The sequence below is a fragment of the Penaeus vannamei genome, chromosome 42, assembly GCF_042767895.1.
Source record: "Penaeus vannamei isolate JL-2024 chromosome 42, ASM4276789v1, whole genome shotgun sequence".
Lineage (NCBI taxonomy): Eukaryota > Metazoa > Arthropoda > Malacostraca > Decapoda > Penaeidae > Penaeus > Penaeus vannamei.
In genome coordinates, this window is record NC_091590.1 from 12,321,125 (window position 1) to 12,343,888 (window position 22,764).

At 37.6% G+C, this 22,764-nt stretch overlaps 1 protein-coding gene across 1 annotated transcript; it reads right to left on the reverse strand.

Moving 5' to 3' along the window:
- LOC113810608 (uncharacterized) lies at positions 1-17,751 on the reverse strand. The gene is made up of 15 exons (XM_027362233.2): positions 17,601-17,751; positions 15,611-15,762; positions 14,945-15,089; positions 13,382-13,528; positions 12,640-12,765; positions 12,184-12,267; positions 11,778-11,857; positions 10,263-10,407; positions 9,198-9,386; positions 8,726-8,874; positions 5,485-5,620; positions 4,581-4,719; positions 3,206-3,393; positions 920-1,039; positions 1-587 (listed from the first exon to the last, which is right to left on the reverse strand). The coding sequence occupies exons 1-15, from the start codon at positions 17,679-17,681 to the stop codon at positions 54-56; spliced, it is 2,415 nt and encodes an 804-aa protein (XP_027218034.2). The 5' UTR covers positions 17,682-17,751; the 3' UTR covers positions 1-53.
- Positions 17,752-22,764: the final 5,013 nt, after the last annotated feature.

A 22,764-nucleotide genomic window follows, 5' to 3' on the forward strand; every position in this document is an offset into this window, starting at 1 on the left:
TTTGTGCAAGTATAACATTTCTCGAACTTTTCTGTTTTGGTCCCATTTCCATCCTAATCTGGATACCCCGTTTTGTTCCCCTCCTCAGCCTCAATGTGCTTCGCATTCTCCGAGATCTTCTGCGAAAAAGCGATGCCCCAGAAAGTGAGGAAGAAGATTGCATATGAGCAGGTGGAGATGATCATTCCCCACCGGTTGATCAGCATGGCTCGCTTGTAAGGATGAGGCGGGGCCTTGGGCGGCTTGGAGAGATCCTGCACCGAAATGGGTTTGCGGAAAGTGTGTGATGAAAGTGGGGTAGATCCGGAGGTGTGGTTCGGAGAGGCATAGTGATGGTGGAACTCGACGAGCGTGTGGATGATGATGATCACGAAGGAGAAGAGGATGGAGCCGAAGAACCAGATGTCGATGAGCTTGAAGTACGAGGTCTTTGGAAGGTTGTCGGAGATCTGGGCGAAGAGGGTGCTGAGGACGAGCAGGGCCGTGAGGGAGACCATGATGCGGTTCTGGAAGTCGAACCACTTGAAGCAGAACGTGGCGAAGGAAATCAGGTTGATCAGCGTCGTCGGTACGAAGATCGTGACCAGCTGTTGAAAGGGACGCATCACGACTTTTTAGATATTTAATTTCTTATAGACATAAGCCTATGTAATTGTATTTATTTGTAGACATAAGCATATTTAGAAGTGACATCATAGGCCTGTGTAGAAATATCTTGTTACTTGTAGTTACTTATAAACGTTGGCCTATAAAAGAAAATAATTATTAAATACTTCTAAGCATAGTCCTATACGGAAGAAATAATTACTTACAGACAGACCTATGCAATAGTGCTATCTGTTATATATATATTATCTGGTTTATTAATTCATTTGAAGACATACATAAATTATTCAATAACAGCCTCAGAGGGATTCACCTGTGTGGCGTACAGGTGTTGCATCATAATCACGATAACGAGTCCGCTGTACGGTTCTTCGCTCGTCAGCCGCTCCACGTGCATTCCGCCAATGTCGTACTCGGCCAGCTGGGCCTTACCCTACCCAGGGGAGAGGGCAAGGTTAACAAATAGTTTAATAGTGAAGACATAGATCACTAATAATGTACACCTATGTATGACAACGTAAATATGCACTATATGATATTGTATGCTAGCGTGGTTCATGGGACTGCGGACCATGAGGGCTTGTATTTTTATATTTATATTACTTATTAGGATGGTAGTGCTCAGTCGAGTGAAGACCAAGCGAGCGACCATAATAAGTATACCTATCCACAATAATCGTATTTTTGTGTTCTTTTCGCGTTTGTTCCATGCCTGTTTCGACTCGAAACAACAAACATGGCAATCGAAAAAAAATATCTTCTAGGTAAAATTCTAATAGACAATTTTATCTTCCCTTCGAGTTATTTATTGTGTAGTAGTCCTAAACTGCTCGGAAAATATTATGAAGTTTACCTCATCATGAAGCACACATGTATTAATGCCAGTTTTAGACGATTATAATAAACATTATAATTGTATTGTGAATATAGCCTCAGATAGATATAAAATGATACATAACAAAAAAGAAAACAGGTAGTTTGATTAAGTGGTCAAACTGTAATCGAGTCAATATCGTGTAACACCAATTAAATCTCTTATCATTCTAAATTCATCTGCAAAATGATAAATTCTTCTTGGTATCTATAAATAGTATAGTGACATACGTTTAACACTTTGGCCATACGTGCAGAAGATACTAAACGACTGATATGCTATTACAAAATCATACGACAAGTGTGCAAAGCCATTATTTATTGAATATGTAATACATATGTAGATTTAAGTATATTTAATGTATATATGTATATGTATTAATTCACACACACACACACATCTATATATATACGTATACGTCTGTATGTACATGTAAGTATGTGTGTGTGTGTGTGTGTGTGTGTGTGTGTGTGTGTGTGTGTGTGTGTGTGTGTGTGTGTGTGTGTGTGTGTGTGTGTGTGTGTGTGTGTGTGTGTGTGTGTGTGCACAGACACATACATATATTTGTAGTGTACTAAAGGTGTTAATCCGATGGTCCCCTTTCCTATTCCCCGGTTTAAGATTGGCTAGGCTAGGTCAGAGAGAACTAACAAAAACTTCAATTATCTAAGGTTTGATTGTCTTAAGATAGGTTAAGCAAGGTTATGTCACAAGAGGATACATTAGATTAGGTTTTATTCACTAAGTTTTGATTATTCTAATTCAGGCTAAATTCGGGTAAGGTTAAGATGGACTAAATTTAGCTAAATTTAATGCCAGTTTTGCTATACGGTAGCGAAACCTGGACATTGTCCTGTGCCTTGGAGGCTCGTCTTGAAGCCTTTTGCAATAGGTCCTTGCGCCAGATCATGGGGTACTGTTGGCGGGACCATGTGTCCAACCAACGGTTGCACCGTGAGACTGGCACAAGCCCTGTTATCTGCACAATCCGTGATCGCCAACTCAGGCTATACGGCCACCTGGCTCGCTTTCCTCAGGATGATCCTGCCCATCAGGTCGTCTCTGTTCGAGACAACCCTGGGTGGAGGAGGCCTGTGGGACGACCGAGGAAGTCATGGCTTGGGCAGATCGACCAAACCTGCCGTGAAGAACTAGAGATAGGCTGAGTCCCTGCCTGGCGTCTAGCCATGAGGGATCCTCGTAGGTGGAAGCGAAGGGTGGATGCGGCTATGCGCCCCCGGCGGCGTCAGCCCCCATGATGATGATGATGAAATTTAGCTAAGGGATGACGTGATGAGGCTACACTAAGTCAGAGAAAGTTAGGCTGACTTAGAGACCAGGGTACGTAAGCCTACACGTCAGAAAGTAGATACCTGGTAATATATATATATATATATATATATATATATATATATATATATATATATATATATATATATATATATATATATATATATTTGTATTTGTATTTGTATTTGTATTTGTATTTGTATTTGTATTTATATTCATATATATATATATATATATATATATATATATATATATATATATATATATATATATATATATATATATATATATATGTATATATACATGTATATACATATATATACATATATATATATATTATATATATATATATATATATATATATATATATATATATATATATTCCTATATGAGGTTGAAAAAAAAATGAGAGAGGAATATAGTTATTAGTTTTACCTCATAGCGAATTCCAAGGCCGTATTTCTCCAATGAGACGTAATTCTCAGTGTTCTTGTTAATTCTGAATTCCATGTTGCAGTAGTCGGTGTTGAAGGGGAAGTAGAAGAAATTGAAGTTGCAGTGGAAGGTGATGGTATATTTGCGGTTGATTCGGATGTAGTTTTCTTGTCCTTGGTAAATTCGTGCTGGAAAATATCATCGTTGTTTTTATGTCTGTATTGATTTTTGGCACTTTTTCAGGGGTTTACTTTACTATTATTTTACTTTACTTTATTACTATTCTTGGTGTTGTTTAGTCACTGTTAATAATGCAGTTGTAATACTAGTACTAGATCATTCTACCTTACCAGTGATTTTATAACTATTGTTACAACTACAGTAGTAATATTATTATTATAATCATGCCATCACAATTAACATCATAATCACTATGAATATCAAATCATGATCCCAATCACTGATACATTGTTATCATTATTATGCTACTACTGGAAGAAAACCCATTTTACTTTTCGTTTAATTATCTGCATATTTCATCATTTATTGTTATTTTTTTCTAATTCCTCGATCTCTTCCTACTTTTTGCCTTATTTCTCATTGAACCGCTTCGAAGGATTTAATTTAAGGATTTAAACAATGACTGATCTTTTGGGATTGGCACACAAACCCCATCCAGCCAGTTAGAAATAGATTTAGTTATGTTTACGGTAGTATATATTAGTGTTGGCCTTGCTGTCAAGGTTCTGTTTCGTGGTGTTGTTTAGCTTTTTTTTTTTTTTTTTTTTTTTTTTTTTTTTTGGGGGGGGGGTTAGCAGGATAACTTACAAAGTTTTAAGTAGATTTTTATGAAAAATAAACTTCGATGCCTTTAAATTTCGGTGGTCATCTGGTTCCAAGAATTATTTAATGAATGCATCAGTTACCGTAATAGGGGTAACTATTATTATTATTATTACTTTTATTACCTCCAACTAGGACGTCACCAGTGGACTTGAGAAAGAGGTAATTTCAATGTAATTCTTCAAGTGTGAATGTGCTAATTGAATCAGTGACCCTATTGCCTTGACGATGGCGAGTATTACTATTATCACTATTAGTATTAGAACTATCATTATTAGGATTATCATTGTCATTATTAGCATCATTATTCATTATTTTTCATTATTATTATTATTATTATTATTCATTCTCATCATTGTTACAATTATTATTATTCATTCTCATCATTGTTACAATTATTATTATTCATTCTCATCATTGTTACAATTATTATTTCTACTAATACTTCTACCATTACCATTATAATCGTCATTATAACCCACAACATTACCCTTTATTCCCACTAAACCTGACAGCCACCCACGACCCTCACCTTCCTTAGAGTTTTCGATGTCGTCCGGTAGAGGGCTTCCGAGTCTCTTGATGGTGATCTTGCAGTCCTGGTCGACCTTCGTGTGCTGGTTGTTCTCGGCGTTCAGGAAGTCGACCGTGGGCACCCAGATGGTCTGTGCCTGTGAGGGGGGGAGGTTATTAATGCGTGTGTGTATATGGGTCTGGGTGTGTGTGTGTGTGTGTGTGTGTGTGTGTGTGTGTGTGTGTGTGTGTGTGTGTGTGTGAGTGTGTGTGTGTGTGTTTGAGTGTGTATGTGTGTTTGTGTGTGTGTGAGAGAGAGAGAGAGAGAGAGCGCGTGTGTGTGTGTGTTTGTGTGTGTGTGTGTGTGTGTGTGTATGTGTGTCTGTTTGCGTGTGTGTCTGTTTGCGTGTGTGTGTTTGCGTGTGTGTGTGTGTGTGTTGTGTGTGTGCGTGTGTGTGTGTGAGATTGAGAGAGAGAGAGAGTGTGTGTGTTTGTGTGTGTGTGTGTGTGCGTGTGTGAGAGAGAGAGAGAGAGTGTGTGTGTCTGTGTGTGTGTGTGTGTGTGTGATAGAGAGAGAGAGAGAGAGAGAGAGAGAGAGTGTGTGTGTGTGTGTGTGTGTGTGTGTGTGTGTGTGTGTGTGTGTGTGTGTGTGTGTGTGTGTGTGTGTGTGTGTGTGTGTGTGTGTGTAGGCTATGTATCTGAATGTATTTACGTACAAACAGACATGAATGTTCCTGAACATGTATATAGTGTTAAATGCCGTTTAAAGAAAAATCCAACATGACGGAAAATTGCAAGTAAAGTATTATTCACAATCTCATAAACTAAAACTCACTGCTTCGTTACCAAGAATTCCTGCCGATGAATTTACGAGAAAAAAACGATGGAAAAAAAAATATGGAAAATTACTTCGGCACACAAACCTCACTCGGTAAAATTATGTTCAGCTGCCTGTCCCGACGGAGGTGCTTGAAGAGGAGGCGCTGGTCTTTCCAGATCATGCGCACCACGAGTTCTACTGTGAACCTGTTGTCGATGGCATCAATGCTTCTGAATGAACTGAAATGTTGAACATGAGGAGCTATAATTTGAGCATGAGAATATATAATTTGAACATGAGAATCTACAATTTGAACATGGGAATCTACAATTTGAACATGAGAATCTACAATTTGAACATGGGGATCTACAATTTGAACATGGGAATCTACAATTTGAACATGAGAATCTACATTTTGAACATGGGAATCTACAATTTAAACATGAGAATCCACAACTTGAACATGAGAATCTACAATTTGAACATGAGAATCTACAATTTGAACATGAGAATATATAATTTGAACATGAGAATCTACAATTTGAACATGGGAATCTACAGTTTGAACATGAGAATCTACAATTTGAACATGGGAATCTACAATTTGAACATGAGAATCTACAATTTGAACATGGGAATCTACAATTTGAACATGGGAATCTACAGTTTGAACATGAGAATCTACAATTTGAACATGGGAATCTACAATTTGAACATGGGAATCTACAGTTTGAACATGAGAATCTACAGTTTGAACATGAGAATCCACAATTTGAACATGAGAATCTACAATTTGAACATGAGAATCTACAATTTGAACATGGGAATCTACAATTTGAACATGAGAATCTACAATTTGAACATGGGAATCTACAATTTGAACATGGGAATCTACAGTTTGAACATGAGAATCTACAATTTGAACATGGGAATCTACAATTTGAACATGGGAATCTGCAGTTTGAACATGAGAATCTACAATTTGAACATGGGAATCTACAATTTGAACATGGAAATCTACAGTTTGAACATGAGAATCTACAATTTGAACATGAGAATCTACAATTTGAACATGGGAATCTACAGTTTGAACATGAGAATCCACAATTTGAACATGAGAATCTACAATTTTAACATGAGAATCTACAATTTGAACATGAGAATCTACAATTTAAACATGAGAATCCACAACTTGAACATGAGAATCTACAATTTGAACATGAGAATCTACAATTTCAACATGAGAATATATAATTTGAACATGAGAATCTACAATTTGAACATGGGAATCTACAATTTGAACATGAGAATCTACAATTTGAACATGGGAATCTACAATTTGAACATGGGAATCTACAGTTTGAACATGAGAATCTACAATTTGAACATGGGAATCTACAATTTGAACATGGAATCTACAGTTTGAACATGAGAATCTACAATTTGAACATGAGAATCTACAATTTGAACATGGGAATCTACAGTTTGAACATGAGAATCCACAATTTGAACATGAGAATCTACAATTTGAACATGAGAATCTACAATTTGAACATGAGAATCTACAATTTGAACATGAGAATCTACAATTTGAACATGAGAATATATAATTTGAACATGAGAATCTACAATTTGAACATGGGAATCTACAATTTGAACATGGGAATCTACAGTTTGAACATGAGAATCTACAATTTGAACATGGGAATCTACAATTTGAACATGAGAATCTACAATTTGAACATGGGAATCTACAGTTTGAACATGAGAATCTACAATTTGAACATGAGAATCTACAATTTGAACATGGGAATCTACAGTTTGAACATGAGAATCCACAATTTGAACATGAGAATCTACAATTTGAATATGAGAATCTACAATTTGAACATGGGAATCTACAATTTGAACATGGGAATCTACAGTTTGAACATGAGAATCTACAATTTGAACATGGGAATCTACAATTTGAACATGGGAATCTACAGTTTGAACATGAGAATCTACAATTTGAACATGAGAATATATAATTTGAACATGAGAATCTACAATTTGAACATGGGAATCTACAATTTGAACATGGGAATCTACAGTTTGAACATGAGAATCTACAATTTGAACATGGGAATCTACAATTTGAACATGGGAATCTACAGTTTGAACATGAGAATCTACAATTTGAACATGGGGATCTACAATTTGAACATGGGAATCTGCAATTTGAACATGAGAATCTACATTTTGAACATGGGAATCTACAATTTAAACATGAGAATCCACAACTTGAACATGAGAATCTACAATTTGAACATGGGAATCTACAGTTTGAACATGAGAATCTACAATTTGAACATGGGAATCTACAATTTGAACATGGGAATCTACAGTTTGAACATGAGAATCTACAATTTGAACATGAGAATCTACAATTTGAACATGGGAATCTACAGTTTGAACATGAGAATCCACAATTTGAACATGTGAATCTACAATTTGAACATGAGAATCTACAATTTGAACATGGGAATCTACAGTTTGAACATGAGAATCTACAATTTGAACATGTGAATCTACAGTTTGAACATGAGAATCTACAATTTGAACATGAGAATCTACAGTTTGAACATGAGAATCCACAATTTGAACATGAGAATCTACAATTTGAACATGAGAATCCACAGTTTGAACATGAGAATCTACAATTTGAACATGGGAATCTACAGTTTGAACATGAGAATCTACAATTTGAACATGTGAATCTACAGTTTGAACATGAGAATCTACAATTTGAACATGAAAATCTACAATTTGAACATGGGAATCTACAATTTGAACATGAGAATCCACAATTTGAACATGAGAATCTACAATTTGAACATGAGAATCTACAATTTGAACATGAGAATCTACAATTTGAACATGAGAATCTACAATTTGAACATGAGAATACAATTTGAACATGAGAATCTACAATCTGAACATTGGAATCTATAATTTGAACATGAGAATCTATAATTTGAACATGAGAATCTATAATTTGAACATGAGAATCTATAATTTGAACATGAAAATCTACAATTTGAACATGGGAATCTACAATTTGAACATGAGAATCTATAATTTGAACATATGACTCTACAAATTGAACAGGAGAATCTACATGCACATAAAAACACATGGTAAAAGACAGGTAGAAAATTTCCATAAGATAACGAAGTGGATAATCCGATGTCGCTAAGACACAGTAAGCTATTTGAAATAACCTTCCAAAGCCTCCTAGCTTGCGAAGATTCCTGCTATATGAAACTCGTAACACAGAAATATAACACGTTTAGCATCAATACCTAAGGGTGAGGTTGAGGTACACGGGTAGAGGAGAGTTGATGTTCTCACTGGGGGGCGGGAGGGTACTCTGGTAACCCCTGGGAAGCTGTACCGTCGAGCAGTCGAGTTCGTCGGACATGTCTGGACACTGCACGCGGCGGTCGCATACCTGTGGGGAAGTCAGCAGGTCTCAGAAACATGTAGTAGACCAGTTTCCTCTTGATGTGTTTTTCTACTTTAATATTGGTTCTGTAGGTGAATATGTATTGTAATTCATACGTTATAAAGGGTAATATTGCGGATTATAATGACGGTGATAATGATGATGATTGTAGAATTAGTAGAAATAGTTATGGGAATAATGGTAATGAGTGATCAAGACCTCAAGTGGCGATTTACCTCCTGCAATCGTATGTATGCTTTCTATATATTGTACAACGAGGGTAGAATACTTTATCGTTAAAGTCAGTCTTCTACAATTAACATAATCACCTGGTTGATAGGAATACAAGTGCCATCATCGCAGGTGAACTCCGTATTCTTGGCACACTGGGTAAGGGCCAGGCTCTGTGCCACGCCCGCCTGTTCGCCGCAGAACCCGTGAGAGAAGATCCACTTGTGTCGACCAATTGGGTAGTTGAACGAGCCATCTTCCTCCATAATTGCGTAGGTGTCGTTTATCTGTTGGAGAAATCATGTGCATGTTGAAGAATTATGTAAGTGTTTGTGTGCATGTGTATGAGAGAGAGAGAGAGAGAGAGAGAGAGAGAGAGAGAGAGAGAGAGAGAGAGAGAGAGAGAGAGAGAGAGAGAGAGAGAGAGAGAGAGAGAGAGAGAGAGGAGGGGTGTGTGTGAGTAAGTGAGAGATACAGAGAGAGAGAGGAGGGGGGTGTGAGTGAGTGAGAGATACAGAGAGAGAGAGAGAGTGAATTTGCATTTAGAGATTTTAACCAACCTCTCCCATGCATAGCCTTCGACGACCGCAAAACCAATTTAGCGGCCATAACATCGCTGAATTCTCTCATTCCGTCCTTTGCCAAAGACAATAAATGACCAAACAAGTTAGTTAAAAAAAAGTTTCTTATCCCTTTTTTGGTGTCAAAACTTCAGGACATTTCCATGACCTTCCAGATAGATTTTGGCATTTTTCCATGACTCTTTTCAGTTTTCTATGAAAATTCGATGCATATTCACGGCGCATGATGATGATATGTACAAAGGTGTAAATGAATAGGAGTAAGGAATGGGAAATATGTTTACAAGGCACACAATGCAATACAAAGCAAAAATGATTGAACTGCAGTGCTTGGAAATGAAATATCGACGATAATCTACCCTTCATTATTATTAGATATAGGACTGGGATTTATTTTAGCTCATTGATTATCATGTCAAGATATCTGCGAATGATAAACAAAGTTATATGGCGTTCTGTGTGGGTGTGGGTGCGTGTGGTGCGTGCGTGTTTGCGTGCCTGCGTGCCTTCCTCCCGCGTGATTGCGCACGAACGTGTACTTTTACGACCCACTGTCGCCTACCCTCTCCCGTTCCCCCCTACCATGATGTTCTCGAGCCGCCACCTCCCGTCGGCGGCGAAGAAGAGCTGCGAGCGGTAGTACCCCCGGAAGTAGGGCTTGCCGTTCCTCTTGCCCGCGAGGACGAACCGGTCGTCGTACAGGTTGGCGTCGCAGATCCCCCGGAACCTGCGGGGAGGACGCGGGTCTTAGTCAGGCGTTCCGCCTAAGGAAATTTAAGAATCCTCTAAAATACCCTTCAATTACAGCGCTTTTTCTTTCTATGTATCTATCTTTCATCCACTCTTTCTTTCTTTCTTTAAAAAGATAAATTAAATGTACTAATGAGATGATTTTTGGAACCTCTCTCTCTGTTTATAGTCAATAAGGCTTATTGGGTAAACTATTTTCCAAACGATTCACGTGCCTGAACTAGAAAACGAGATATCCAATTGTTTGTGAATAATCATCTGTTACACTGAAGGATACTTAAGGATCGTGTAGAATCCTTTTTGTTTTCGTCGGCTTTTCGCCAAGGAATTGAAGCAAATATAGTAAAGAAAAAAATGCTGAAAATGCTGAAAACTTTCATTCTCTCCATATGCACTTATGGTCTGTTGGACACAAGATATTATGCTGCCTCAGAACAAAATACAATTATTAATGTAAATATTTACATACGTACTTACACAAACACATCTATATATACAGATATGTAGGTACATGTATGTGTCTATATGTCAATATGTATCTGTATTAGTATCTATCTGTCTGTCTGCCTATCTATTCATTTATCTATCTGTATACCAATCTATCTGCCTACCTATCTCTGTCTATCTACCTATCTGTCTATCTATCCATCAATCTACGATGTGTCTACCTATCTGTCTATCTGTAATCTCTGTGTGTGAAAATGCCCACTGAAGTAATATTCTCGCTACTGGTTATAATTCTTTTGTAATGGTCAAAGTGATGCTGTTCAAGATTAAGAAATATTTTTTGCAGTTGTAGTAGTAGCAGTAGTAGTAACAGCAGCAGCAGTAGCAGTAGCAGTAGTAGTAGTAATAGTAAAAGTAGGAATAGTAGTAGTAGTAGTAGAAATAGCAGCAGGATTAGCAGCAGCAGTAGCATTAGTAGAAGTAGTATTAGTATTAGTATTAGTATTATTATTAGTAGTTGTAGTAGTAGTAGTAGTAGTAGTAGTAGTAGTAGTAGTAGTAGTAGTAGAAGTAGTAGTAGTAGTAGTAGTAGTAGTAGTAGTAGTAGTAGTAGTAGTAGTAGTAGTAGCAGCAGCAGCAGCAGCAGCAGCAGCAGCAGCAGCAGCAGCAGCAGCAGCAGCAGCAGCAGCAGTAGCAGCAGCAGCAACAGCAGCAACAAGAATAGAATTAGCAATAGGAAGAGGAACAGCAGAAATACGAGTAATAGTATTACTAGTAGAAGTTACTTAAGAAATGACTATAAATTGTAGTAAAAACAAGAACTAGCTGTTATGTAAATAAAATTACAGGCTCAGATCACAAGGCAATGTATCCACGTGCCTGTTTGACCCCTGAACTCACCGAAGAAACACGGGCATATCCAGGGTGCACATGGGACACACCTTAAAGCTCTTCCTGCAGGATTGGTCAGCCCAACGCCCCTGGAACACACGAGGGTCTTCGGGTGGTTAAAAGGCATGGTTCAGTCAGTATTATATTATGATAATGATAACGAAATTATCATTATTAGCATTTCTTTTCTCTGTCTGTCTGTCTCTCTGTCTCTCTCTGTCTCTGTCTCTCTCTCTCTCTCTCTCTCTCTCTCTCTCTCTCTCTCACTCTCTCTCTCTCTCTCTCTCTCTCTCTCTCTCTCTCTCTCTCTCTCTCTCTCCCTCTCTCTCTCTCTCTCTCTCTCTCTCTCCCACACACACATACATACTTACATACAGACATATATATACATACATTTTTTCTTTCTTTCCTTTACCTGAAATACTTCGCCTTTCATCACAGCGCAGTTCTCGATTGTGCCTCCGTTGGGTTGGCTTTGGACCCAGTTGAAGTAGGTGATCTGTAAGAAGGAATTTTGATCAGATGTAAGGAAATGGATGCACAATATACGCAACTGTACATAAATAATGCTTTTGTGCATTTGTATTATATGTATGTGTGTGGGGGGGGGGAGAGAAGGAAAGAGAAAGAGAGAGAGAGAGAGAGAGAGAGAGAGAGAGAGAGAGAGAGAGAGAGAGAGAGAGAGAGAGAGAGAGAGAGAGAGAGAGAGACAGACAGACAGACAGACAGACAGAGAGGAGAGGCAGACAGAGAGAGCGAGAAAAAGAAAAAAGCGAGAAACAACAATGGACACATACACCCCTCTCTAACCAGCCACAAAACACACACACCGAAACATACATCATAACAAGTACCCAAACACAGCACTGACCTCTTTCTCATCCTTGTCGGTCACCCACACGCCCTCTTCGATGTCGTCTCGAATTCCCAGCCACATAAGGGGACTGCCACCCTTGCCACACTCCTCGCCGTTCTCCAAAGCTTGTTCGAAGATTATCTGACGAAGCGGGAAAATTCTTGTGGGAGTGTTGTACTGAATTTAGTTGAAGGTGATATGCTGTTTATGTATTAGTGTCAATCGAGGATTACCTGACGAAGGGAAAAGATTTCTGATGGGAATGTAATATTCAATTTAGTTAAAGGCGATATACTGTGTAAATGTTAGTGTCAGTACACAAGCACCCGTGTGGAAATATATGAAAAAAATTGCGTACGCTTATTAATACATATTTCTTCAGAAAAACTTTAATAAGCATGCACACAGAAATGTAGACAGAATAATTGTAGAATGTAGACAAACACACACACACACACGACAAAGTCCTCACTCACTCTTTAATTGCCATTTTTTACCATCTCCTTTAGCAAATATACATTAGCAATGCCAATTTCTATTTAGTGTTACGAATATACCTTTTTCCTTCACTTAAGTAAAGAAATTGCAATTGATTCATTATCTCTATCTATTTTCCCTTTTTTGAGCTAACGGTCTTGAACACACCTTTGCTTTATCATAAAAAAAAAAATCGTTTTACGAAGTTCATAAGTATATACACATATTTGTACACACAACAGATAAACACACACCAGAATGTTCTCTCACGCCCACACACCTCTTGTTCCTCTTGACTCATGGGCGTGGCCAGCTCTCCCCCGAAGGCTTGACACAGGCTGGAGGCGTCGCTGAACTTGAGCTTTTCCGTGAACAGGAAATAAGGCAAAGGAAACACGTCGCAGGATTCTTCTAAGGGTAATAGTCTCTGCAGAAGGTAAAGAGGTATAGATAGATAGATAGATAGGTAGATAGATAGATAGATAGATAGATATAGATAGATAACATGTATATATATACATACATATATATATATATATATATATATATATATATATATATATATATATGAGATCAATACTGATTAAATATAATAATCACTTATAATAATCATTTATAAGAGGTCGATTTAATCTAATGTTAACAAATCAATAGGGGGGGGGGAGTAATAAGCAAAGATATAGCTGTTGTCTTGTCAGACGATATGTTCAGTGCTGGTATTAAAAGTCGTAAAATACCCTGATATTATAGATTGTAATGCTGTACAATTTAATTAACATAATCATGGAATCCATGTGTACTGCGCTGTAATAACTCAGACGCCAACCTTATTGTTAGGATTTTTTCCGTGGATACAGCAACAGAATTAGTCGAAGGATATAGTTCGTGTGCTATCAAAGAACAGATTGCGCATCGAACTATATAATAAAGTATAAGAAGAGAATCATGAAGGTTAAAAGAAAGGGATTGATTACCTTATATACAAGTAAATAACGGAAAGCTAATCGTGAAATGGAAGGGAGGTGGCTGACTCGATCCCGTATCATGCTTTTCCTTTTGTTGTGTTTGTAGTAAAAGTTAATGTTTTATAATTACTAGGCAAAGGGATGGTGTAAATTAAATTGATTTCAGTTAGTATAAGATAATATCCCTTGTTTATCCCTATAATATTTATAGATCAGATTTACATAGTGATATGCCACTTATTTTTTTTTATAGAATAAATAGTTAATGAATAAAAACGTTTCTATGACAACTGTAGCTTTGACACACACTTAGAGGAAGACATTCAATACACCCGACAAGTCTAAAGACCGCTAGTTTATGCTACCCATATCAGAATTTAGTAGAATATTTATTTTAATCACTATGTATATGAAAAATTCCAGTACGACATATGTATACACACACACACACACACACATACACACACACACACACACACACACACACACACACACACACACACACACACACACACACACACACACACACACACACACACACACACACACACACACACATATATATATATATACATATGTATATATACATATATATATATACATACATACATATATATATATATATATATATATATATATATATATATATATATATATCGTCTACAACACATATCGTTACTTGGGGAAAATCCAAGAGCAAACCAACTGAAAGCATGAACATGAACGCAACTTCAAAGATATCAGCGCATTACAAGTGCACTGGAAATGGTCTAATTACCCTCCTGATACCCCAGTTACATTAACCAGTTATTAGGTTTATATATACCCTTAGAATCGTTATTTATCTCTCCTTCATTACCCTTATCGTCATCCTTTACCTTAGCAGCGTCCTCGCCCAGAGTCCAGGACGCAGCATCCCAGGCCAGGACGCCCCCCTGAGGTCTCCCCTCGCAGGACGTCGAGGCAGCCATCTCCGCGCCGCTCAGCACCCGCGACCACACGTTCACGTCAGCCACCTCGCCGCTGCGGGTCGAGGGAGACACTAATGAAGAACTATTCCTTAAATTTTCATACTGCCTTCCAAAACTAATACATAATGAAATTAGAGATCGCTACTGTGGAGTAAGGAGTGGAAGTTACTCTCTCAAGAGTCTGTTTGCCCTCCTCAAAGTCTGGCTTCCCATTTATGCCTTCCAGGAAACCAATATAATATGGAAATACATATGTGTTACACGTATGAGTATCAATACACATTTGTCTTATCTTTGATCAATGATCTTTTCCTCTCCTTCCCTCTTTTCCTCTCCTTCTGTCTTTCCCTCTCCTTCCCACTTTCTCCCTCCTTCCCTCTCCTTCCCACTTTCTCCCTCCTTCCCTCTTCCTCACTTTCTCCCTCCTTCCCACTTCCTCACTTTATCCTTCTCTCTCCCTCCCTCCCATCTTCCCTCCTTCTCCCCCTCTCTCACTCCCTTCTTCCCAACCCCTCTTTCACTCCCTCCCCCTTCCTCCTCTCTCTCTCCCTTTCCCTCCAGACAACCCCCTACCTGAAGGACTGCGTGGCGTCGTACACAGCAGCTGGAGCGTCCTGGTCCTGGCCGAGCACTATTGTCCCATCCACGCCCATCAGCTTGGTGCTTGTGGGCGTGAAGTCGGGAGCAGACACTGTGCTTTCGGAATCGTTTTGCTGTGCTTGTGGCTGCAAATGAGTGAAGGGTAGAATTAGAGAAAGAAAAAAAAAACATAAAGCTGTCCTTGTACTTCACTTAACCAGTCGGAATAACCCCCTTTTTTGTCTTTTTTATGTTTGGTTTTATTTCTATCTTTTTTCACTTTTTCTACTCTTTTACTCAACTTTTAAATTCAAATTCAATATCACCACCTATCATTCACATATTCAAACTATTATAGATTTTATGAATATAACATGTTTCGCTATATAATTTAAAGTCATACATGATTAGATAAGGAACAGCTGAGAATATATGTTTATATACATATATATAAATGTGCATATGTGCGCACACACATACATAATCAGACTTTTAGCGTATTATAAGTTAGTAACCTGTCATATTATAATTTACTGCAACCTTAGTCCTTATTTGGAAAGTAAGCTATTAGCCGATTTAATTCCATATGGCAACTCCTTCCAAAAAAATATATCCAGAATGCTTCATGAATTTCCTACTTCATTCGTTCTTAAGCCTTAGATGTGCAGTACGTGTATTGAACGAGTAGATGTTGGCAGCAATATCAAAACTCATTAGGGAGGAGTTTGCCTACTGTGAGTATACAAATTTTAGGGAATTTTGATTTATGAATATCTCTAATATTCAGTAACCCAAGTGCCTTAGGCAGTTCTTGAGCATGGGCATCATATCTCGCACTGCATAATGTTCGTATTACTCATATTTTTCAGCAGAACCAGCAAAGCGAGAGAATTACTCGAAGCAGCATCCCCAGCTACGTTATATTATTCCAAATATGGGTGTATATGAGACTCACTTTCTCATTCCGCTCTGTGTGTGTGTGTGTGTGTGTGTGTGTGTGTGTGTGTGTGTGTGTGTGTGTGTGTGTGTGTGTGTGTGTGTGTGTGTGTGTGTGTGTGTGTGTGTGTAATTTTCCAGGTTGCTGGGCCTTCCATCAGATAGTTTCTTTTTAAAGTCCAAAATGCCCTCCCTTTAGGATTAACAAACTGGCTTTAATTGTCCTTTTCAGCATATTTGTAAAATAATGTAGGTTAGTGGTAGAGCTTATCATAAATCCTACAGCCTTGCATTAACAATAACAAAGATCATTATTTTCTATTGCACTGCGATGGGCTTCTAATGAGCTATCGTTAACGAGGGGTCGAAAAGTGCAGTTTCCACCGCCTGGCGACAATTGAGGTTAGATCGTTTTGGTCTTGAGCGAAAATATCGACGTTATGGATACATACCTTTAGGATTAGTACATTCTTGGTGGACTAAGTCCATACTGAGCATTTGTAGTTTCGTGTGCGTGGAGGGGGGGGGGGTATGGCTCTTGGTGAGTACTACGAAATTTAAAAGTATTTTTGCACAGCATATACAATCCTCGCACTTCACTTAGTTACTTCACTGAACTCACTATGTTGATATGTACCAATGACGTTGATAAATTGGTTCATGGGTCGTCTACAGATGTCGTTATGTGGGAAAACTCAAAAGGAAAACAACTGTAGGTTTCCTCTTTGGGGTGTCTGTCTGTCTCTGTCACCCCCCCCCCCCCTCTCTCTCTCTCTCTCTTTCTGTCTCTGTCTCTCTCTCTCTCTCTCTCTCTCTCTCTCTCTCTCTCTCTCTCTCTCTCTCTCTCTCTCTCTCTCTCATATCATCTCATATGCCCACATGAGCAATTAACTACACGGGAAATCTACACTGTATGTTCTCTCATGGGTAGTATCAAGCATGGCTTACAATTTCTTAACTAACATTTCCCTTGGCTATGTTACCAACGCCCCTCATGCTATCCTATTTCTACACCTGTGATATCGTACTACCTGTGACATCAGCTTACCTGCCATTTCTCCCCGTTGAAGTAAATGGCATAGAACCCGTCGGTGGCGTCGAAGGCGAAGCAGAAGGCCGCCCAGTGCATGAGGGGCGTGATGATGTCTGTCTGTACCCGGAAACCGTGGGCGTTTACGAGCACCTGGACGCCGCGTCGGTTGTGATCTGTCAACGATTTTAACGATTTTTTTATCTTTTTTTTTTTCTTTCTTTTTGTGTTTGTGTCTTTCATATTCATTATTGTAAGAATACCTTTTATCAATAATTATGTAGTTGTGTCAATGATATTGATATAATGAAACAACTATCAGTAGTTTTGATAACAAACATTCTTTTTAGTATTCTTATATCAAATTTAATTGAATATTTAGTTACGGTGATGGTGTTCGAAAAAAACGAATTGTCTGAAAGAAAATCAACTTATTGGATAAACAAACATGAGAAATTTGATTGACAAGACATCCTACACGTGGTCAGAAACGAATCATTCCCCTGCGTCGCACCCTATGGACTCGCGAGAGACTGACGGCATAATGTCATAAAATAGAAGGTACAACGGCCTTTTCACAGGACACTTCGATTTTGTTCCTTATAACTGATGCAAATGTTTAAGCGGAAATTATATGAATGGATAGATTATGATGTAAAATAGATATATAAACACTATTCACAGAGTATTTTGGATTCTTGTTATTTATCGATCGTAAAAAGTATACGGATGTGAAAATGATACATGGATAAATTATGATGTAGAGGTAAGCATACTGATTAATATGTGCAGACACTTATATAGACACATAAATTAACATGCAGAAAGGTACAGAGATGCGTAATTAGATACATTGATACACATATATAGATAATTAGGTAAGCTGATCGATGCAAACATATGAATAGATCGACTGATAGATACACAGATAGACATCCATACATCAACTGATAGATAGATAAATAGGTATATAAAACAGATAGATACATATACATGCTTACACGTCTTATAGACAGACAGACATATATACTAAGAGCTATACAGTATACACTGACATACAAAGGGAAATATACCTAGACAGAACGATATATAAATACTTTAATAGGTAGAGTTACGCACAAGTTTGGCGTTAAATCACACAGACAGACTAATATTGCACATTCAGCGATTATATTATAGTCTGAGCGTCAATACTACAGTGTAAGTAGGTTTCGATACTTGATCGACATAGATTACACCGTGGTATGTTGCACAACTTGAAAACATCATACTTCATGCCTACCGAAAATTACGGTCTATGAGCAGCGTGCAGTATTGCAAACGGTTAAGAAATGATGTTGATTAATGTTTGAAAGTACGCAGGATTTTTCCGTTAATCGTGTGGCTACGTGCTGTATTCGGGGAGGGAAGGCAAGCATATAAAATATTCTGCTTGCTTTTTGATTGTATCAGTTGAAAATGAAATAGCTGTCTATATCATTTGAGAAGAGTGGGCTAATTACTACGTACACGCATAGTCAAATCCACGTACATACGCAAACACACACACACACACACACACACACGCAAGAAAACACACACATATGTATATAATACAAATGCACAAAAAAAAACATATATACACTTCCACACACAAACACACACTGCTCTCCTATTTATAATAATAGCCGTGAGCCACAAAATATTAATGTTGCTAACATCTATTCAATGTATAATTCTAAGCACACCTTTTATGACAAACCAGTTATTATCTAACCTTTTTTCCGAATTATTCAATTCAAAAATACATACACTCATACTTAGACAAAGATATATAGACAGAGAATGGACATACATAGATAAAAATATAGACATACCCTTTTCACTTTACAGTCGTTAGCCACTTACACTCATACTTAGGCAGAGAATGGACTTACACATACTTAGACAAAGACATATAGACAGAGAATGGACATACATAGATAAGAATATAGCCATACCCTTTTCACTTTACAGTCGTTAGCCACTTACACTCATACTTAGACAGAAAATGGACTTACACAGATAAGAATATAGACATAGCCTTTTCACTTTACAGTCGTTAGCCACTTACCCGTCCTTATCTTTGACAACTGTGTATCTATATACGAGAAGACCGTGACCTCCGGGCGGTAGTAATAGATTTTGACCCTGTAACAGAGGGTGAAGGCGTACAGACTCTCCTGCAGGCTGCCTTCCCACTTGGCGAAGCTCTGGGTGTTGGCCAGCTGGGACTGCTGCAGGATGAGGACTTCCTTTCTCTCATTGAGGTCCAGTTCTTGACCTGAGGGAAGTATAGATATATACATTGTGTGATTGCGAGGGTTATCATAGTAAAAAATAAAAAAATAAATAAATAAAAAACTATCACGATGATAACAATCATGATGTTGATATATCTTAACAATAATAGTAAAGATACAGATCACAATGATAATGATCGTGATCATCTCAATTATTATAATAAGGATGATGATGATATTGCCCATGATGATTATTATGATATTGTCAATGAAAATGATGGTAATGCTGAAAATAGGGAGAGTAATGATGATAATGATAATGATAGTAATAATGATAATAACAGTAATAATTATGACGAAAATATTAGCAAATAATAACGATGAGCAATTAAACAATAATGAGACTGAAAATGAAAATGATGATAACGATAAGACATAAATTTAATTCATAGAAGAGTAAATGATCATACATTCTTACGGATGCATGTGTATGTATATAAATATATGGATATGGGTACATTTATGAATACACACACAAACACACACACAAACACACACATACACACACACACACACACACACACACACACAAAGATATATATATATATATATATATATATATATATATATATATATATATATATATTTATAGCAAGAGATAGAGAAATGTGTATGGTGGCGTGAGTTTGCGTGTGCATGGATAAATACACACTATAGCTGAAATAATATCAATTATCTTCCTTTGTTGTCGAATGTACTCACATGATATAGTTAGCGTTTTATTCTATAAAGATATTATCAATGGTAAACATAAAGAAGTAGTGTTTGCCCTCATTTCCGGGTGTATGCACACAGATAAAAAATTAAGAAATAGAGAGCAGAACCAATTCTATTACTTGGCTTTATTGTATATATATTATACTTCATAGAAATGAAAGTCTGTCGCGACCCTAGTGGTGGGTATGGCTCCTAGGCCTATGAAGAGGAACAGAAAAAAATAATTTAGATCAGCACAGAAGCAAACCTGAAAAGTGTGTCTAAATGTTCTTCATACCTCAGGGTATCGGGAATAGACTCTGTCAGACATTTTCAGTGGTGGGGTATCCATTGTGTACCAAAATTGAAAGAACTGAATGAAACCAATTGAAAAGTTCACTACAACCTCAGGTATACTGAATGGGCCTTGCCAGTGGTTGAGGTATGAAGAACATTTTGACACTTTCCAGAAGGTTCGTTTCTGAGCTGATCCAGATCTTTTTTATGTCCTTCATAGGCCTGAGAACCATCCCACCACCAGGGTCGAAGACTTTCATTTTTGCAAACTATGACATACAATAATGCTATGCAAAGATACCTGGTTCTCCTTCCGTACTTTACACAATGACTACCGAACACCAATTTGCTTCTTGCTATTACTACTATTACTACTAGTAGTACTACTACTGCTGCTGTAGTAGTTGTTGCTGTATCATTATCAATGTTACTGTTGTCATCATAACTTAGTATTATTATAAGTATTACCCTTACCATCATTATCATTCTCATTATCACCATTATTACTATCATTATTAATTTCACTATCATCAATATCATATATATTTTGATCATGGTCATTATTATTATTATAATCATCATTAATATTATTATCATAATTATTATCACCATTACCTTTATCATTATCATTATCACCATTGCCCTTATCATTATTACTATCATTATCTATTCATTATCAATATCACAAGAAAAATTATCGGAAAAGGCACATACACCATTTTTTTAAAGCCAAGTGCTTTTAACCATATGTCAAATAATATACCTCTTTTTGCATTAAATAGTTTTACTAAGACCAGTGCGTTATTTCGTAAGTAGGTAATAAAATATTAGACAACGGTATCTTTGCAGACAAATGATCAAAATAATATTCCACGCCGAGAGAAATGTAAAAACGAAAATGATAATAACAGGAAATTATACACTGCAAACTTACGTAATTAGACACTTCCTCGTATTGCAAGGACATGCAAAACAGTTATAAAAAAAGATGGGTCTCACGCTTATGACAAAAACGATCGACATACGAGCACAATAGACAGCACTTTCCGATACCTGGGACCCGTTGGGAAATTCCGATAAAAAAATGGTCTTTAGTATTAAAAGGTAGGGGGAATCGCTATCTTTACTCCTAGGTCTGTCTGTGTCTCCTTCTCTCTCTCTCTCTCTCTTAATTCTTTGCCTCCCTCTCTTTCCCAGTCTTTCTCTTTTCCTTTCTCTTTCCCAATCTCTCTCTCTTTCATTTACCTCTCTCTCTCTCTCTAATCCACTTCCCCCCCTCTCTCTTTTTCTCTCTGTCTCTCTCTCTCTCTCTCTCTCTCTCTCTCTCTCTCTCTCTCTCTCTCTCTCTCTCTCTCTCTCTCTCTCTCTCTCTCTCTCTCTCCTCCCTCCCTCCCTCCCTCCCTCTCTCTCTCTCTCTCTCTCTCTCTCTCTCTCTCTCTCTCTCTCTCTCTCTCTCTCTCTCTCTCTCTCTTCACCGTCCACACCCTCTATGGCAATGTCACTCATGTTGTTTGGAGGTATGTAACGTACACAACCCTATTTAGACTTGACTGCTCATTAATCTCGCATTGTGACTTTTTTCAGACGCAGCGAACATACAAATTAAGTTGGGTTGAAGCAGGATCAGTCTTTTGTTCAAATGATTTATAGAAAGATTGAATTCACATGATGAATTGTTTTGGTATTGAAGGCTTGTGTGAAATTTCAAGGGGAATGAGAGAGAGACAAAGACAGAGACAGAGAAAGAGAAAGAGAGACAGACAGACAGACAAAGAGAGATTAACAGATAAACGTGACTCTTAGAGGGAGGAACTGAAGAGTAAATAAAAAGTTCCTCATTGAGAATAAAATGAATCGGCCATTGACAC

Excerpts from the sequence above, each read along its gene's own strand:
- LOC113810608 (XM_027362233.2), bottom strand. The coding sequence starts at position 17,681 with ATGCACTGGGCGGCCTTCTGCTTCGCCTTCGACGCCACCGACGGGTTC. Across the intron at positions 15,090-15,610 it reads GACGCCACGCAGTCCTTCAG|CGGCGAGGTGGCTGACGTGA; the intron begins GTAGGGGGTTGT and ends CTCGACCCGCAG. Across the intron at positions 11,858-12,183 it reads TGAAAGGCGAAGTATTTCAG|GGGCGTTGGGCTGACCAATC; the intron begins GTAAAGGAAAGA and ends CGTGTGTTCCAG.